Here is a 17,861-nt window from a genome sequence, read left to right as displayed (position 1 = left end):
CACCACTATACAGGAACCTGTGGCAAGGCCCCACATTACCCCATAACAATCACACTAGTTTGACTTGTTTTGGCCAAAAAGTTTTAAATCAATGTTTGATGTTGTGTTCATGATCCAATATCATTGCTGCATATCTTTGGGCTTGACAAAAAGTCAAGTCAAGTCAATTTTAAGTATAAGGCACATTAAAAAACAACCAAAGGTGACTTAAGTGCTGTACAGCATGAGTTAAAACAGCATACACTATAACAGGTAGACAGTAACACAGAGGACAGAAGAGAAAAGGACGTGCATGATACGCAGAAAGATTTTAAGAGGATTCAACGGCCAGAGAGAAGAGGTATTTTTTTAAGAAGGGGAGGCTATTCCTCCAGAAAAAAAAAGAAGGGCAGGCTATTCCATAGCTTTGGGGCAGCAGCAGAAAAAGCATGATCACCCTTTTGCAACCATCCGGTCAGAGGATCATGGGGACCTAGCAGTGGAATGGGAGCACGGGAGGTCAGAGATGTAAGGTGGTGCCAGTCCATTCAGGGCTTTAAAAAACAAATAATAACATTTTTAAATCACTTCTAAATCTGACTGGGAGCCAATGAAGGCCGGTATGAGGGTGATTTGGTCCTGCTTAGGAGTGCCAGTCAGGGGTCTAGCATTCTGGACAAGCTGCAGGCAGGAGAGCGGGGCTCCTGTGTACATTGAGTTACAGTCATCCATCCGGGATGAAAGGAGAGCATGAACTTCTTTTTCTCGCTCATGGACAAAGAGAAAGGAAAGTTTCTGGAATATCCAGGATTTAATGTATTCGAGGAAGTCGAACAAGGGTTTCAGGGAGCATTATCTTTTTGGTTTTAGTGGGAGGTACAGCCGGAGATCGTCTGCGTAAAGATGGAAAGAGATTACAGTTTTTCCGGATAAGGGAACCCAGGGGGCGCATGCACAAGGAAAACAGAATGGGACCCAGTAGAAGCCCCTAGGGGACCCCGCAGGTGAAGGTACAGTGCGACGTGAATCAATTTAAGGCTGTTCCCTGAAGGCCAACCCCATATTTGAGTGGTGAAATGAGAAAATTAAATAACACAATCCCCAGAATCAAGGGCAAGGAAGGATTGTAGAGGGCCAAAGACAACCTTTTCAAGAACCTTTGAAAGGAAAGGTCATTTAGAAATCGGTCTTAATTTTTTGAGAACGGTGGAGCCAAGATTTGACTTTTGATGAGAGGCTGAACCACAGTGTGTTTAAAATAGGATGGAACATAACCTGTACCAAGACAGCTATCGATAATTGCCGGGGCCCGAACTGTGAAAAGCCTCTTCAAGGAGGCGTGAGGAAACAATGTCAAGGGAGCAGGTTGTGGGTTCCAAATGGGAAACTATTTTCAGAAAACAAGGCTCAAACTGACATAAGACAACAGTAGGCACAGGAGAGACAACAAAAAATGTTAGAAATCTTTCACAGGTTGTTGGGGACACATCAAGGCTCATCAGTCATTTCTACATTTATAGTGTCAAAATGAAGGACGCCTATAAGAAATTGCAAGCTATTTGTCTGACCCCGAAACGTTGCCCCTTCAACCCCCTCCCTTTTAAGTATCTAAATAAATGAAATACCAATCTAAGGGCGTGTTACGAATTGTTGCTCGTAGGGTGGGTTTGTTTTGGGCAGTAGAACTGGTCAGGATAAGCTGACCAGACCTGCTTATCTCCTCAGGGCATGCACGTGCTGTGTTTGCATGAGGCCCATCCCATTCAAGAATGATTAGATGCAACATCACTGAGAGGAGATATGGAAGCAGCAAAAGGAGGGAGAACGATATGAAATGGGAGAGATACAAAGCGATAGGTGCATTCGATTTTTATTGAGGGAAAGGCAAACGGACGTACTTTGCACCGTACACAATCCAGAATATGAGTTTAACTACAAATGAGAATACCTCTATACATGCCCCTGTCTATTAAAATGATGAGGGTGAACATGACTATAAAGAAGGGAAATAGATAGACTGTTAGATTATTCTCCCGTTCAATCGGTTTTTCAATTACAAAATGGAAAACTGCCAGTATTTTATGAGCAACAAACCCCTGTGGCAACAAGTCACGGCCAGAAATAGGAAATATATTTCACAAAATAAGTTGCAGAAGTCCAGCGCACAGAGGTTCCAATGAACTGTCAGCGTAGCGGACGACGATTCACCAGACAAACTTTTGATTGGTCAACTCGGGCCGGGGTCCCGCCTCCTTTTCGGCCGCCCCGCACTCCGATTGGGCCCGGGCGGCCGCCGAGCGCCGACTTACACCGCCGACGTCACGCCCAGCGCTGGAACTCCGGTCGGTGACGGAGAAACGGTTGTTGTGGTTGTGCACGCCGCCTGGGTGTTCTCCATGCGGCGCGGAGCTGCGGTAGTCCGTCTCCCTCGCCGCGCATGGAGTTGAGCGGCGTCGGACATGGACGCGGAGCTCGAGAGCAACGGCGACGGCGGCGGCGACTACGAGAGCCTGCCGCCCCACGTCTCCACGCGGACGCACATGACAGCGGGCGCCGTGGCGGGCGTGCTGGAGCACACCGTCATGTACCCCGTGGACTCCGTCAAGGTACACCCTCGCCCCGGACACGGCGCCGCCGCCGCCGCCGCCGCCGCCACACCGCCGCGTGGCTAACGTTAGCTCGTGTTTCACTTTGGAGCTCCCCGGGCTTTTTTTTTTTTTTTTAACATTGACGTTGCTAATTCGGTGCTAGCCCGGTTACTCAGCTGCTGCCTGCACTCACTCTCACGCCATTTAATCAAACACATCTACCTACGAAGCCAGAGGCGGTTGTACAACATCATGCTTGTTTGTGGATGTTCACATCGATTTAGTTGCGTCTACTCATTTAACTCTGATAGCCAGTGGCGACCGGCCAATAGGGGGCGCTAGAGCGACCCCACCCCCCCCCCCCCCCGCCCATCTGTCAGTGGGGGTGGGAAAAAAAAAAAGTTTTCATAAAATATTTGTAATATCTTAAATCGCTTATTACCGTGTGGTAAATCGTGCCCGTGTTAATCAAAAACCTTTCCTCCTATTTCTGTCTCATCTTGTTCGTCTCGTTTAGTGATTTTTAAAGGGGGTCTCTTATGGGGGGGGGGGGGGCACTTTTTCAGTGCTTGTGCACATACGTCTGGGGCTACATTGCGAACGCACAAACTGTGGCCCAAGACCACCCAGTCGCTCTTCTTGCCGCGTTATTGCAGAAAACATCCCAGAAAACATGCCGTCCAGCTCCGCGGCCCGGATCTCCTCGTACCTCATCCAGGGCTTCGGTAGAATTAGCACCGCCCTCCATCTGAGTATCTCCGCCCACGGCTGGAGCGCCTGGGTCGTGCTCTGGTGGCTGCGGAGACCAGCACAAATCTTTTAAAACAAAGATGAATTAATAGCAGCTGTCTGTGACAAAACTGCAGACGATGCGAATGTGCTCACAAGAAACTTCTGCTGTGTGTTTCTTTCTTTCTTTCTTTCTAAAAAAAAAAAGTATGCAGTACGTAGACTGTAGGTTGTGCCGCATGACCCGCTCTGCATTTCTCCAAACAAACAAAAACTGTGTATTTTCACTGTCGGTGTATTCGTTTTATTTTCTGACGTTTACATGAAACAGGAAATTCCCGGCGCAGTGTCCCCGAACGAAAGTCGGAACAAACTTTTAAAAATGACGCCTCGCCGATCTAGAAGATTCAGCCACCGGCTTGCTCATTTCTCAGTTATATTATTCCTCAATTTTGTTGAGAAACTGATGACGGCGAAATGAGTGAAAGCTACGGAGTAAGTACGACGGAACTCAGACGTGAAGGTCAAACCCCATTGACTGACAGAACTAGGGGCGTGGCAGCTCCTTTACAGTTAAAGCTTCACACACAGGAACAGCCCGTTTCGGAACAGGATGGGTTGCATTCTATTCTATTCTATTCAGTGTTAGAATGGATAGAATGCATAATATGAGTGATCATTTCAGCAAAAAACTCAAAGCAGGTTTTGGGGACCTCCAGACACCTATATAAATTTGTGTAAAAAGGAGCACGATAGGTCCTCTCTCAGAATCCCGAACGACTCGCTTATACCGAACAGATTTTCCAAGCGGCTCTGGAGTCGGGGGTCACTCCGTTAAAGGAGTGGGGCTAATCTTCAACTCACAGATTGGAAATAATTGCCAAGGACTAAATTTAAGTTCAACGCAAAAAAAAAGGCCAACCCACCCAACTATGTAGTTTGACAGAATTAAATGATTCCTTTGAGAATTCCATTCACAACAATTTGATGGCTCTTCAAACTCATTCATTGATCACCAGAAGTCCTCCCTAATTTTTAATGACTCATTTAGATAAACAACAGCCCGGGGCAGGTTTCCTGTCCTGCAATGGCTCCATTTGTAGTGCACCCATACTGATGTTAAATAGTGTGGTTTTTCTTGCTGGTGATGTATTTGTGTCACTCTGGTTGACTGTTACAGGAAAAAATCCTAAATTGACAACTGGCTATGGTGATATGGGATTTTGGTTATCATATATATATATATATAGATAGATAGATAGATAGATAGTTCAATGTTGCCCCGAAGGTCAAATATATACAATTTTCAGAACTTTCTGAACATGTGCTGTTCTGGGTTTAATTAATGCCTCTACTTACTTGGTCATAATATCAACCTTTCTATGTCAATACAGTCAATCTCGATATAGCTCACTGAACAAGGAACTGTTTTTGTTGATAAATGTTTAACTGAATAGATAGTATGTTGTGTTTGTGGTGACAATTTTGTATACGCCCCTTAATTGTGAGTTTCAATCCTTGTGTTCACCCATGATGTAGGCAAAGGTGATAAATTTAAGTTGGGTGTGTGGGTGGAAAAAAACAGAATAAACTAGACTCAGGAAATGCTTTTTTTTTAATATGCATTACTCACATCCTAACTTGGTAACTAAGTGGGTTTTTTTTAAACACTTCCCGTAATTGCATAAAAACGAAAGAGTATTATGACACTAATAGCATTGTGAAACTGAATTTTATGAACGGTGCCAATAAACTGCATCATCTAATTATAGCTGTGTGAAGTAATTTTAAACGGCGTATCTGTATTTGATCGTATTTGAAGTTAGTACGCAATCTTTTTTTTGGATTCGTTTTGTTAATTGTCTAGTTAATATTACAGGTTTTGTCTTTCTTTTTACAAAATTTTGTGAGCATGTTTCAAACCCCCATCTAGTTTCATAAATGTTGCGTATGATCTGTGGCTAGATGTGAGGGATCAGGTTTTAAAATGTTGTTTCTAGCGCACCTTACTTGTGTAACTGTTCTAGGAGGAATATGATTCATGTCAAAAATGTATTATCTACCGGCTCTCTTAAGGATACTACTGATGTGGCACAAGGAAGTTTCCATCCATACAGGAACCTGTGGCAAGGCGCCACATTACCCCATAACAAGCTGACTAGTTTGACTTATTTCTAAACACATGTCCATCTTGGCCATAAAGTATTTAGTCAATGTTTGATGTTGTGTTCATTATCCAATATGCTTGCTGCTTATCTTTGGGCTTGCCAAAAAGGAGGTGTATGAGAAATGGCTAACTATTTGTCTGACTGTGAACTTTGCCCCTTCAAGCCCCTCTCTTTTGCTCAGCCATTGTTTTCCAACAATGTAATGTTTCGAAACACTGGCGTTCTAACAATAACCTTTATGTGCCACATTCTGCCAAAAACATGATCACTTGCCAAATTAACCCATTTTTCTATTCACTACAGCATTCCACAAACTGTTGTCACAGTTTCCCCTCTGAGGGTTCACAAGCAACACCTACTCCTATATACAGCAGTTATACAGTGTATTTAATTATAGTGTTGTTTTTTGTTTTTTTTGTTTTTTCTTTGTTTTAGAGAGACCCGATAATCATATCATACTCATTTAGTCACAATTAAATGGGTTCAACAAGTCTTGTTAAAATTATATTATCTCAACTTTGCTCTTTGTCAACCGAGTCAAGTAGCATGTGGTGATCTGTTACGTCAATATTTTTCAGTAAATATGATTAATGACTGCTGGTGTTAAGTTCACCTGTTTATGTACCAAGTTTAGGAAGAGAGAAATCCTCATATGCAATATCAGACCCAGAACCAGTACTTTTCAACTCCGGTTCATTGTTTGCCAGTAGATGAAGTTCATTAAGTACATTAAAACTACACTATATATGTCTACCTCGTTTTTTTTCTCCAAACAAAGCAAGGCGTAAAGAAGCAAGGGGAGTTGTCTTGTGTTAATGTTACATGGGAGGTTATCAACACTGTACACACTGTAGATGACGTTATCACAGAAAAGGGTGTGTGTACACATTTACCTCCCCTGATTAGCAAACCGTCAAAGAGCCTCCCGGCCACGACTAAATGACAAAAATGTCGGACGACATGGAAAAACAGAATTTTGTCTTCCAGACTTGCGGCCCCGCACTGTTCCTACATTCTGTTGCTCAGTCTTTATTTGAAGCTATTTTCGGCATGGAAGTCCTTGACACACATCAGAAAACACCCCCAGGTTTCACTTCCATGTACACATTGAATCAGGAAGATTTGGTCGAAGAGGGAATTTTACAATTGAACTGTACTCAACTGTCAACATTGAGTTCAGCTTACTGCGATAAAACCCAATTACTTGAAACGGAGAACTGCAAGTACTACACTTCCTTACTTGCTGTGTACCATTCAGTTTCACAATTAATAGTCCTTTATTATAAACAACCAAGTTATGTCTCTTCAGGGCTCCCAACATCTGTATCAGACGGAAATTAAATTGATATTTTATTGTAGAGAAGGAAGGAAATCTGTGGAAATGTGCTGAGGAAGATAGATAGCCCAGCGTCTCTTTTCAAATAAAAACATTGCTTTGTGGCGTCCGGATAACTTGGCATGGTGGTGTAACAAAGGGCCGTGTCGGGCCTCCCTCACAAGGCCTGCGAGAGACATAACTCACACGATGAAGACCCCGTTACTTCCAAGTGCACTTACTGACAGAAAAATCTGACTGCAGCGCCTGAAGACAATATTTGTTTGCCCCACTCCAGGTGTCTTGTCCTCCCCCACACACACACTTAAAGCTCCTTGTGATGGCAGCGGTGGCCTAATTATTTGTTCCATCTTCTCTCAGACCTTACCAAACAAGGCCGCATTGTGAGTAATGAGCCACAATAACTTTTATTTATTTAATTAATTAATTTTATTCCCCCCCCCACAGACGAGGATGCAGAGCCTGCAGCCAGACCCCAAAGCCCAGTACAGGGGAGTGTATGAGGCTCTGAAACGGATCATCCAGACCGAGGGTCTCTTCAGACCCTTGCGAGGCCTCAACATCACCATGATGGGTGCAGGTCCTGCCCACGCGCTCTACTTTGCCTGCTACGAACGGGTCAAACGCTCCCTCAGCGAAGTCATTCAGAATGGAGGAAACAGCCATTTAGCCAATGGTAGAGAACAAAAAACAAAACTTAAAACGTGTTCGGGTAGCCACATTGATATGCACCCTTTAACCAGTCAGGTTTTCCCCCCGGTTTCATCTTACCGATTCTTCTCTGCATTCCAACAGGTCTGGCAGGAAGTGTGGCTACTGTTCTCCACGATGCTATCATGAACCCAGCTGAAGGTAAACCCTGCATGAGCATTCCCAATTGAAAACCTGTTGGCTCTGGCGTTTCCATGACTTTTCTACAAATTGCATTTCTGTCCAAACATGTTCCAACAACATTTTCCGCTCCGGTTCTCCACTCAGTGGTGAAGCAGAGGATGCAGATGTACAACTCTCCGTACAAGGGCCTCTGGGATTGCGTCCGGACGGTGACGCGCGCCGAGGGCGTCGGGGCGTTCTACCGCAGCTACAGCACGCAGCTCACCATGAACATCCCCTTCCAGGCGGTCCACTTCATCACCTACGAGCTGATGCAGGAGCAGCTCAACCCACACAGACTGTACCACCCCGGCAGCCACATCATGTCGGGGGCGGCGGCTGGGGCCGTTTCCGCCGCCATAACCACTCCGCTGGACGTCTGCAAGACGCTGCTCAACACGCAAGAGAACGTAGCGCTCAGCTCCGTGCACATCAGCGGCCATTTATCGGGGATGGCCAACGCCTTCAGGACGGTGTACCGGCTCGGCGGCCCGGCGGCCTTCTTCAAAGGGGTCCAAGCTCGGATCATATACCAGATGCCCTCCACCGCCATCGCCTGGTCGGTGTACGAGTTCTTCAAATACTTTCTGACCAAGCAGCAGCTGGAGCAAGAGGCCCGAGCCCGACCACTTTAATCGATGGTGTACGCCTGTATCTGAAACAATGCAAAAAAAGAAATGGGGGGGAAACCCGACGACATCCAATCGGTGGCCTAGCGCACACAGTCCGCACACAGTCCGCACACACCTTCCCTGATCCACGTTCGGTAAATCCAGTTTATTGCCTCCAAGGGAAATCACTGTGATGAAGATACGCTACACGGTGACAGTCCTTATTTTCCATCCCCTGCCTTGGCATGTTTTCACTTCAGAGGAGTGCTGTTACACAAACAAGTTAAAAGTAAATGAGTTGCCATCTCGGCAAGACAGGTTTTTTGGTTTTTTGTTTTTTTTGTTTGTTTTTGTTTTTTTTTCCCCATTTTCTTTTTCCTCAAGCCAATTATCTCTATGCATCACTCCACAAACTCATTCCTACTTATTGCCGTTGATTGTTTGTCTTCACAGATGTGTTTATAGTTCTGATATGGGAACTTTTTATTTATTTTAATAGCATTCTGAGGCTTACATTTTTATCAATGCGGAAGAAACACGCAGTTCTTTGCTTGTATTATTCCTGTGTGTATTTGTAAAGATTTCCTTGGACACATTCCTTAGTTTTGCTGCACAGTAAACGGAACAACTCTGACTTTCAAAGTGCCTTTTTAAATGGTAATGGCTACTTCAACTGTGTTCCTCTTTCCTTTCTGGTTTCTTCAGAGAGATGGACGGAGCACATCATTTTATCCATACTCTTATCCCGACCCCTCTTATCAAGCGAACTTCCAGTTATGTTATTGAAATTAAATCCGTCAATGGCTCCGCACAATTTATGATAAAAATGTCATTGTTGCCCAGTTGTCTCAATAGAATCTATTATTATTATTATTATTATTATTATTATTATTATTATTATTGTCGTCGTTGTCTTCTTATTCATCAATTGTGAGGTATGGGCTTTCATCAAGTGCAGTTGATTTTTATTTGTTCCTTCTGAGAGAACTGCTCAGTCTCTCTTGGTGAAGGTGTGTAGACCGCAGCGGTCCCATTATTTGCCTTGTTGAAGTGAAGTACTACAATATCCTGAGTCATGCACACAGAATCCTGAATAGTGTAATATAAGAATTTCTAGTATGTTTGCAGAGGGAAGGCAGCTTGTTGGTATACATTTGAAAGCACTTCATTATGCAGGTCCCGGAGGTGGATCCAACCTTAAAGGAGGTCGTCCTGAACGACGCCCTCATCTTTTCTTGTTAATTGCAATTTTTCTCGGTGTCGCTGCCTCGCTTTGCGCAAACTATTTAACTTGTGAGCAGCATACGCTTTGGCATAAGTTATAGAACTCTACCTTAAACACAGAAGCAAGTGTGTTCCAGAAATGCAGACTGACATGTTACCTAATTTCGCGGCAACCATGGTTATGGTGCAATCGACACCCGAACAGTCAGACCAAATCGGCTCGTTGGAAGTTTTGTTTTTCCATTTTCAGTTGCACACTTCCGGGGCCCTCTCCAGCTCCGAATTTTCCACTCGGGCGGTCGAGGCATTCCTCCCAATATTTTATCTTCCATGCTGCGAGACTTGTTTGTTTGGCTTCAATTAAACTCTTTCTTTTGCTTGACTGATGACGTCCGCAGACGGTCAAATCCTAATGGTCACATCATGTAACCCATCAAATATATACTCATCTAGATTGTGAAAATCCCAAAAATGCACGTAATACCTGTCGTTAGAGGTATTCTCTGGTGTTTTATCTTTTCAGCTCTGCTTATTCCATCCACATTTAGCAGCTGATATCGCTCTTAAATGTTACTCCATTATTTAGTTCTCAATACTTAATGTTTTCCGTCTCATTGACAAAATAATTAATGTCAGTACTTGCCCCTTCTCCCCAAAAAGGAAAGACTGTAAAGTAGTGGTTATAGAATATAATTATTTATAATTACTTTTAGTTACCATGCAGCATGGATTTTGACATGGCTGGACCGGAAGCTGTTTTTTCAGGTTTAAAATAGACCAAAGCTAATCACAAAATAACTTGTATGGGAACACATTGCTGTTTGGCACTCCCCTACCCTCTTCTCTCAAGTTATTTTTGGAAGCTTATTGAATACATAATTTATGACACATTTAATTACAAACGTTTTTGCCTATCAATTTGATTTTGATTGTGTCCATTTACATGGCGTTACAAGTGTGCCCAGTAGTGCAATGGGTGTTCAAATTTTTAAAGGAGGATGAAGAATGGATGTCTGATGCAGTATTGTGTAAATATTTTATGCTGTATACGCACAACCAATTGACCAACGACGAGCGGAAGGATACATGACTAGAGTGCCATCTACAGTGCAAGAATGTTTGGAATAAAGACAAATGTGGCAATGCTGCTACAGAATGTAACACTGGAGCTGAAATAAATTGCAAGTGATCAACACCGTGTTTTCTGCCCTTTTACAACAGTTGTTTTCCAACGTCCTGTTTCGTTGTGGTGCTTTGAATGTGTGGCTCACCTGAAGTTATTTTCCATGTTTATATTTAGGACTAAATAGGCCGTTGGGCATTCTCACAGCAAGCTAAAATGCATATTGCAGAATAATGTTTAGTCTGCTTAAATGATTATTAAATTGGAAGGTAATACTCAACATTGCAATGTAAGCACTATATATTGTACACCACATGCGGAACCATAACATTGACAGTGCAATCTGTGACCGACAAATCTGACGTTCTTTCCACTTGAATTTAGTTTGAACTAAGGCTACGAGACTGTACGTTTTAGTCGGTTGAATGCTCTAACAGAAGCAGAGGTTACAGATTCAGATGGTACATGGTATGTACAATGTGTGTGGTTGTGTAGGTTTGTACATGCGCGTCCCTTGCCAGCAGAGGGCGCTGCAGTTCCCCGTCGATGTTATCTCCCAAGGGCGTGTGAAAACAAACCAAGGGGAGAATTTTAAGTAAATACTAAACATGGGTGGAGGCTTTCCTTCGAATGAATCTCCCCTGTGAATTCAAGCCTGAACCTACTTAAATGATACTAAGGTCTTCCGATAGGTGGCAGCCATGCCCTGCTGCTGGCTTCCTGCTCGTTTTAACAACCAGGAGGAAGTTTGAAGGTAGGGCACTTCACTGTTTTGTACTCAGTTTACCAAACCTGTAGAGTCAAGGTTCTAGTCTGGAGCCAGGCAACAATCAGAAATAATCAGTCACTTAGCGTAATGGCAGTTAGCCAATAATATTGCCCTTCAATAACTGAAATATACTCGACACATTATTAACATGACAAACAAAACCGACTGTACAACTACGAAAATCCTCATTTAGGCTCTGTGGATGAAGCCTTAAAGCAACCTTAAAATAACAGCTTCAAAATCGTTTTCATGGTACAGTGACTTCACCCCCCCCAAACACCTGTTCCTTCACCATGTAACTCCTGTGTTTGGGTACGAAAACCACGGGGAAAGTGCGCTAGGCTTTACAGCACTACACCACTTCCTTGAAAAACAAAAACCTCGGATAAATCATAAACTTGCCGGTCTAAATTTCTGATAATAATGCCCGCACCAAACGTAGCCGCTCCACCTCCCCTCACTTTTGTTTCACCCTCTGACTCGCGCGTGCGAGCCGATCTGGCAGGCCGAGCACATCTGGTACCTACGCCGGTAGCAGGGGGCCCTGTCCCTCCCCGCACCCTCTCTCCGCGTGGCCCCAGGAAGTGGCCAGCTGCAAGGCGCTCTGTTACCTAGGTGTACATTATATCTGCGTTTGTAACGCTGTTACCCTGGACTGTTATTGAAACGTGACCGGTAAGGATCAAATTTCTCTGGTAAAATTGATTATTTTCGGACACCGGGCTGAGTTTTACTACAGTGGCGTAAACCTGCAATTGCACTCAGAAACTGCGGGGACGCCAAATCCCACATCCCAAAAGTTCCATAGTGCTGCTTTAAAGTGTAAAAATAATAAATGTTTTGTTTTAAAAGCAGTGTATGATCACCTCCTTTTGGGCAGCATATTGTTTTTTATCGATGACAGAAAGGGAAAGGGGATATTCTGCTTCTGTATCAGCGTTTTCTTTTTCTACAAAGTCTAAGTCTACAGAGTCTACTGCTACTAGTCTACTGTAGAGCTGTGAGTAGAAGGTGTTGGGTTGAAGAACCCTGAAACTGAAGACAAAGGCTCGGAAACTTCTTGACATCAATATTAGGCTGCAGAGTTAAAGGTCACCTTCAATACCGTCCATCTTGCCTATTTTGTCCACCTCTTAGTTTCTTTTGATGAAATGGATGAGATAGGTCCCTAAGATGTTTGTGGACATGGCTAAATCTCTACGAAGATCAAAACTATAAGAATGAATTCCGATTATATCCAGAAATCTTTATTTACATCAAAACCCACTGGGCACCATACACTAGGCTTATAAACAATGTTGTTTTTAGTCCTATCATCGATGTCAAGGTTTTCTGCCCTTCGCTTGAAATTCAGGCGCCACAGATTTATTCTACGACGGCCAACGTGACTCAGGACACGTACGCTGCGTTGTTTTTCCCCCCCTGACTGTTTGGTCCTGCGGCGTGGTCCGCCACCAGGTTGTTTATCTGAAGAGGACAATAATCAGCCCCTTTCTGCCCGTGTCCTGCATCCTTGTCGTCCTCTAATCGCTCCATCTGCAGTAAACTGTACCTCAACTTTACACAGGAGACCAGGAGACCAGTCTCTCTCTCTCTCTCTCTCTCTCTCTCTCTCTCTCTCTCTCTTCTCTTGCTCATACAGTGCAATCAAACCCAACCATCAGATAATTTTGATGCCGTAGCTCTATCGTCTTAGCGTAAGAAAGGAACTGCTCTCTTTTCCCGGCTACATGTGGGATCCAGTTACACTACCTGAGAAGTTTATGGGTATGGGCATGAGATCCGGGCCTTTGTGTGTGTGTGTGTGTGTTTTGTTTTTTTTTGTAACCGTCTTATCGGCTGCGGCAAATTTGTTAGCATGTCACGGCACATTGGAGCGTCGACAAAGACGGCCTTTGTGGAGGAGTTCGCTTTAACGTCCCCAATCTGCGCAGGGGATCTGTTTTTTTTGCCAAAAGCGTCGGTGGGCACCTTGAATCGCGGCGTAATGATGAGGCCCCGCGACCACACCGACAGACAGACAGACAGACAGACAGACAGACAGACAGACAGACAGACAGACATCAAGGAAATTCCTCGGAACAGCCTTCATAAGCTACACCTCGGAAAAGCCAGTTCTTCTCAGTGAGAGAGAGAGAGAGAGAGAGAGAGAGACGCCCTTCAGCCAGAAGAAGGAAGGAGAGCGGAGCAGACGGGAGGAGCTGGGGTGATTTTGTGATCGGCGTTCGTTTTGTCATTCAATGTACCGTGTCCCTTTCAGATTGTGGAAATGCAGGTATTACAATGCTAAGGAGGATAACAATAGCTCTAACCTCAGGTTGGCGTCTTTATCTGATGGCCATGTTTCTGTTTCTGTGCGGCGACAGATACTGACGCCGTCAAAACAGATGCTATCCGCGCTCCTCATGTCTAATTATCTGTTTACTCTTAAAAGCCCCAGATCGACTGATTTAGCCGCTGCCGTTGTTCCGAGCAGGTCACTTCGGGTTTGGCGTTTTTTTTTTAGAAAATTAATTCTTGTATATTAATAATTTTTTTGTTTTGCTGTGTTTTTCCGGACAAGTCATTCACATTTGAGTTACTTGGTTTCATAGGTAGCTATTTGTAGTCATTTGTTGTCCTCTTGCTGTTGGAATGGACAGTGCAGTTTACAGTACAGTTTCAACTTATTAAATGTAAAAAAACATATATTTATTCTTCCTCCAGTAAAATATGCAAAGTTGGTAAATACGAGAATCTGACGCATATAAGAAATTCGGAACTGCCCCGGCAAGTTGTGAAACAGGTTTGCTCTTTGGGAGATAGAAACATTGCTTGTTCTTCCCTCATTCTATACTGTACAGTTGTCCATATATGAGATGACGGGTTGCTGGTGACTCATTTCCTCAAGGTCACAGACTAGGACAGGGTCGCGGCGTGGGAGCCGTCATGTGTCCCCTCCTTTATCTGCGCTCCTTCGTCCCGGTGCTCACACCTCGGCAATGTCGCTGTGAGCGCGCCGCTCCTAAATAAGTTCGGCGCCAAATCTGCACAGCCTGGTTTTATGGTTTTATATCTGGGAGGAAAAAGGATCAAACCCTCAATGTCATTGGTGTTCTATTCATATTGGCCAGCCATTCATTATCAACCTCCTAAACATAACTGTCAGTTACCCTAGTATTCCAATCCTGAAGATCAGGGGAGATTTTAAAAAAGAAACACTGTCATGTATACTCATCTCCGAAGAGATCTACATGACATCAGTGTAATCAAACCACATTGAGCTGGAGTGAAACAGATGTGATGTCATAAAGTGATGTCATATCTCCTACGTCATGCCGTGATGAGTACGGGGGAAAAAACCCCCGAACCAGATCACGGACAATTGTGCTCTGTGGAAATTAAGCTCTGTTTGTTTGTTTGTTTGTATCATCACGAGGCTCTAGAGGACCTTTGTGCATCAGGTCCAATAACTGTTGCAAATGTTCGAGAGCAGTTTAGAGTTGATGTAATCTCGATGGCGCTACATCATGTGGTTGGAGTGGATGGGGGTAACACTCTTCAGTGAATACACACATCTTCCCATCGTGTTGTGTGACAGACTATTCTCAAGGAGGTTTTTAACTTACTAAGGTATTGACGATGAATCACCATGATCAATGGACACTATTGGGCACAACTCAACAACTCTGTGCACTGACAGTATATTTAACATCTATAAATGGATCTTGAATTGTAATCGTGAATTGTCTCCCGGTTATAATTTGGCCCCTTGGATGGCCCCCTGGCATTTACATTTACTGTATATCCCCAAATAATTAGCACCAATTGATCTTATTTTGTATTTCTTAAAGGGTTACCATTAAGAATGCGCCCTCACATTCAGGACGCCTGTTTATCGTCACATGACAGTGATGCTTTCCACTCAAGTGGGAGTTTGATGCCCAGATAATTGTGGCATCTCTGTATCTCATTCTTGAAGATGTCTGATAAAATGTTTGGCGAAGATGAACTCACTTGTTATTAATCCCCTTCTATTCTCCAGAACCTCTGAAGACTGAATTTCACAATCAATAGATTGTCATTTCAAAGCTTTGACAGCGTGAGAAGTAATTGGTGTTTGCCAGTGTGACTGTACATAGAATAAGTGAATGAACTTTTAAAATGAGTGGATTAGGACATTGCAGAGGCTTGGGCGGCTCTCATCTTCAGATTCCAACTTTCATGTCCATGAAACCCACCAGCATATTAGTACAATTTAACTTATCTACCATGCCAAAAACAAAGGGGTGGGGTGTTCTGTTTAACACATTTGATTTGATACTTGTAGTATAACAGACAAAAAAAGTAGTGCTCTTGGATCAAAACAACAGTTATTACGCATTTATGTTTTTGAACAAAATCTTTTGCATGTTAAATATTTTATTTGAAAAATGTACCTTTTGTGTTTGATTTCCATGGTTTCTTAACAACGTTTTGCGTTTAGTTTGAAGTAAAGTAACAACATTGCATTTGACAAGTAAGAGCTGCAAAATATACAAATATTTAAAAAAATAATAAAATAAACATTTTGTTGTCCAATTCAACATCTGATAGATTAGATAAGAAGACTACAGATTTCCTCTTCAAACTGGAAAAAATGTATACCGCAAAACCAACTTTTAATTCAATATTTCTAGAACTTCTGGATCTCCCCTGCAGTACCATTTCAAGCCAATTGAGCGTAGCTTAATATAATAATTTAAGTGTTTTACAGGATAGACAATGAGCTGATGTGATGGTCTCATTTCTAAATCGTCTTTTACAGAAAAGACTATAAGCCTTCAAGTGTCTACCGGTAAAGAGGTCCACATAAAAAAATCCGTTCACCATAGCGCTGGCCTCCAGGCGTACGTGCGGTCGCAGAGCTGAGGCCTGCAGTGGTACGACCGGCAGAGCGCGCCGAGCAGCGACGCTCGCAGGAGGTCCTCCCCCAGGCCCAGCCCGTCCGACTTGTAGTCGACGTCCTTATGGAAGAGCTCGGCGCTCTGCTGCTTCCTCTTCGTCTTGTACCTCCTGTTCTGAAACCAGATCTTCACCTGCGTCTCGGTCAGCCTGAGGGCGCCGGCCAGGTGCGCCCGCTCCGGAGCCGACAGGTACTTCTGCTGGTTGAACTTCTTCTCCAGCTCCAGCACTTGCAGGTGCGTGAACGCCGCCCGCGATCGCTTCTGTTTCCCGTCGGAGGCCGACTCTGTGGGTTCGTTGCGGCCCGGAGATTCTGGAAGAGAAAAGCGGTTAGATTAGATCGTCCAGATATTGCATTGAAATGGCGTCGCCGATGCCCAGCGATGAGGATCGGCTGACAGCACAGTCCTTTGTTGAGGCCAGAGCAATGGTTCTCAACATGGGGTCCGAGGACCCCCCCAGAGGTCCTTCAGGATGTTCCGGGGGGGTCCCCAACAAAACAATGGTGAACTCCACCTTTATTTAATTGACCAGCTGTAAGCAACGTGAGAGGATGTGCAAATTATGACTGTTTTGATCACGGTTTCACTGTTATCTCCTCAACCCTATAACAGACAGGAAAGCAAGTTTGGACTAATTCATGTCTAACAATAACATTTTCAGATTGGGATCCCAGAGACGAAATCTGATGACACGGGCTCTGATGCATATCAGATCGAGGGTTCTTGATATGAAAAGTTCTGAGAGTCACTGTAATAGAGAACCCGGAAGACGGCGCCCTTACCTTTCCGCGCTGCAAACGAAGACCCCTGCTCCGAGTCCAGCCGCTGGGACAGCTCGCGTCCGTCCCACTGCGAGCATCTCTCCGTTTTCTGCGCACAACCTTTTCTGTCTAAGCCTTCTTTGCCCGAAAGAATGTCTTCGATGAGGAACGAGGTCAGTGGCCTGACTCTCTCCGACATCTCTGTCCGGTATTCCAGATATAACAGATCGAAACCAGGAACCGTGTCTGCTGGTGTCTCACTGCTTTTGCTTCCAAGTCTGCTCCAAGTGTCTCCTCCAAGAGTGCCTCAAGCTAATATTTATCCACCCAGCACAGGGGAGGGCCTACTCTGACAGGCAAAGAGGCGGGGCAGGACAGTCATATTGGTATTAAACTAAAGCCACCGTGGGCCGGTCATGCCTTTACCTCTAGGGGCAACTCCAATACAGGGCGTACAGTTAGTTTTTTCCTCGATGTCCAATGCCCGGGCCAGTGACCCCATGAAGTTTAGAGAGTTTGAGACCCCACGATGTAAGGAAACTGTGTTCAATGTAGCCTAAGCCACAAAGGACATTAGTAATGCCAATATTTATCTTAATTTTTTTTTTTTTTACCTTTGTCATGGATCAAATCGTCAAAACATTTTTTGTACCCACTGTAAATTAGATTGTGTTGATTGTGGCCACGAATTCACGGCCCGCGGTTCCCCCGAGGCATTGTCCCGGATGCCTGCTCCTTCAGGGGGTCGGGTTGAATTCCACACATTCACTCAGTG

General features: G+C 44.2%; 2 protein-coding genes across 2 annotated transcripts; one reads left to right on the top strand and one right to left on the bottom strand.

Annotated features, from left to right (window-relative positions):
- The first annotated feature begins 2,479 nt into the window (after positions 1–2,479).
- slc25a37 (solute carrier family 25 member 37) lies at positions 2,480–8,919 on the top strand. The gene is made up of 4 exons (XM_080003621.1): positions 2,480–2,585; positions 7,248–7,476; positions 7,596–7,652; positions 7,779–8,919. Exons 1-4 carry the CDS (start codon positions 2,520–2,522, stop codon positions 8,306–8,308), a joined length of 882 nt encoding a protein of 293 aa, XP_079859747.1. The 5' UTR covers positions 2,480–2,519; the 3' UTR covers positions 8,309–8,919.
- Positions 8,920–16,244: 7,325 nt separating this feature from the next.
- nkx3-1 (NK3 homeobox 1) lies at positions 16,245–17,285 on the bottom strand (the record flags this gene model as incomplete). Its single annotated transcript, XM_080004273.1, has 2 exons — positions 16,245–16,636; positions 17,108–17,285. 2 exons carry the CDS (start codon positions 17,283–17,285, stop codon positions 16,245–16,247), a joined length of 570 nt encoding a protein of 189 aa, XP_079860399.1.
- Between the last annotated feature and the right edge of the window lie 576 nt (positions 17,286–17,861).

This window comes from Zeus faber (assembly GCF_960531495.2).
Source record: "Zeus faber genome assembly, chromosome: 7".
Classification (NCBI taxonomy): domain Eukaryota; kingdom Metazoa; phylum Chordata; class Actinopteri; order Zeiformes; family Zeidae; genus Zeus; species Zeus faber.
Note: the sequence above shows the minus strand (reverse complement) of the source record. Positions and strands in the feature narration are given on the sequence as shown.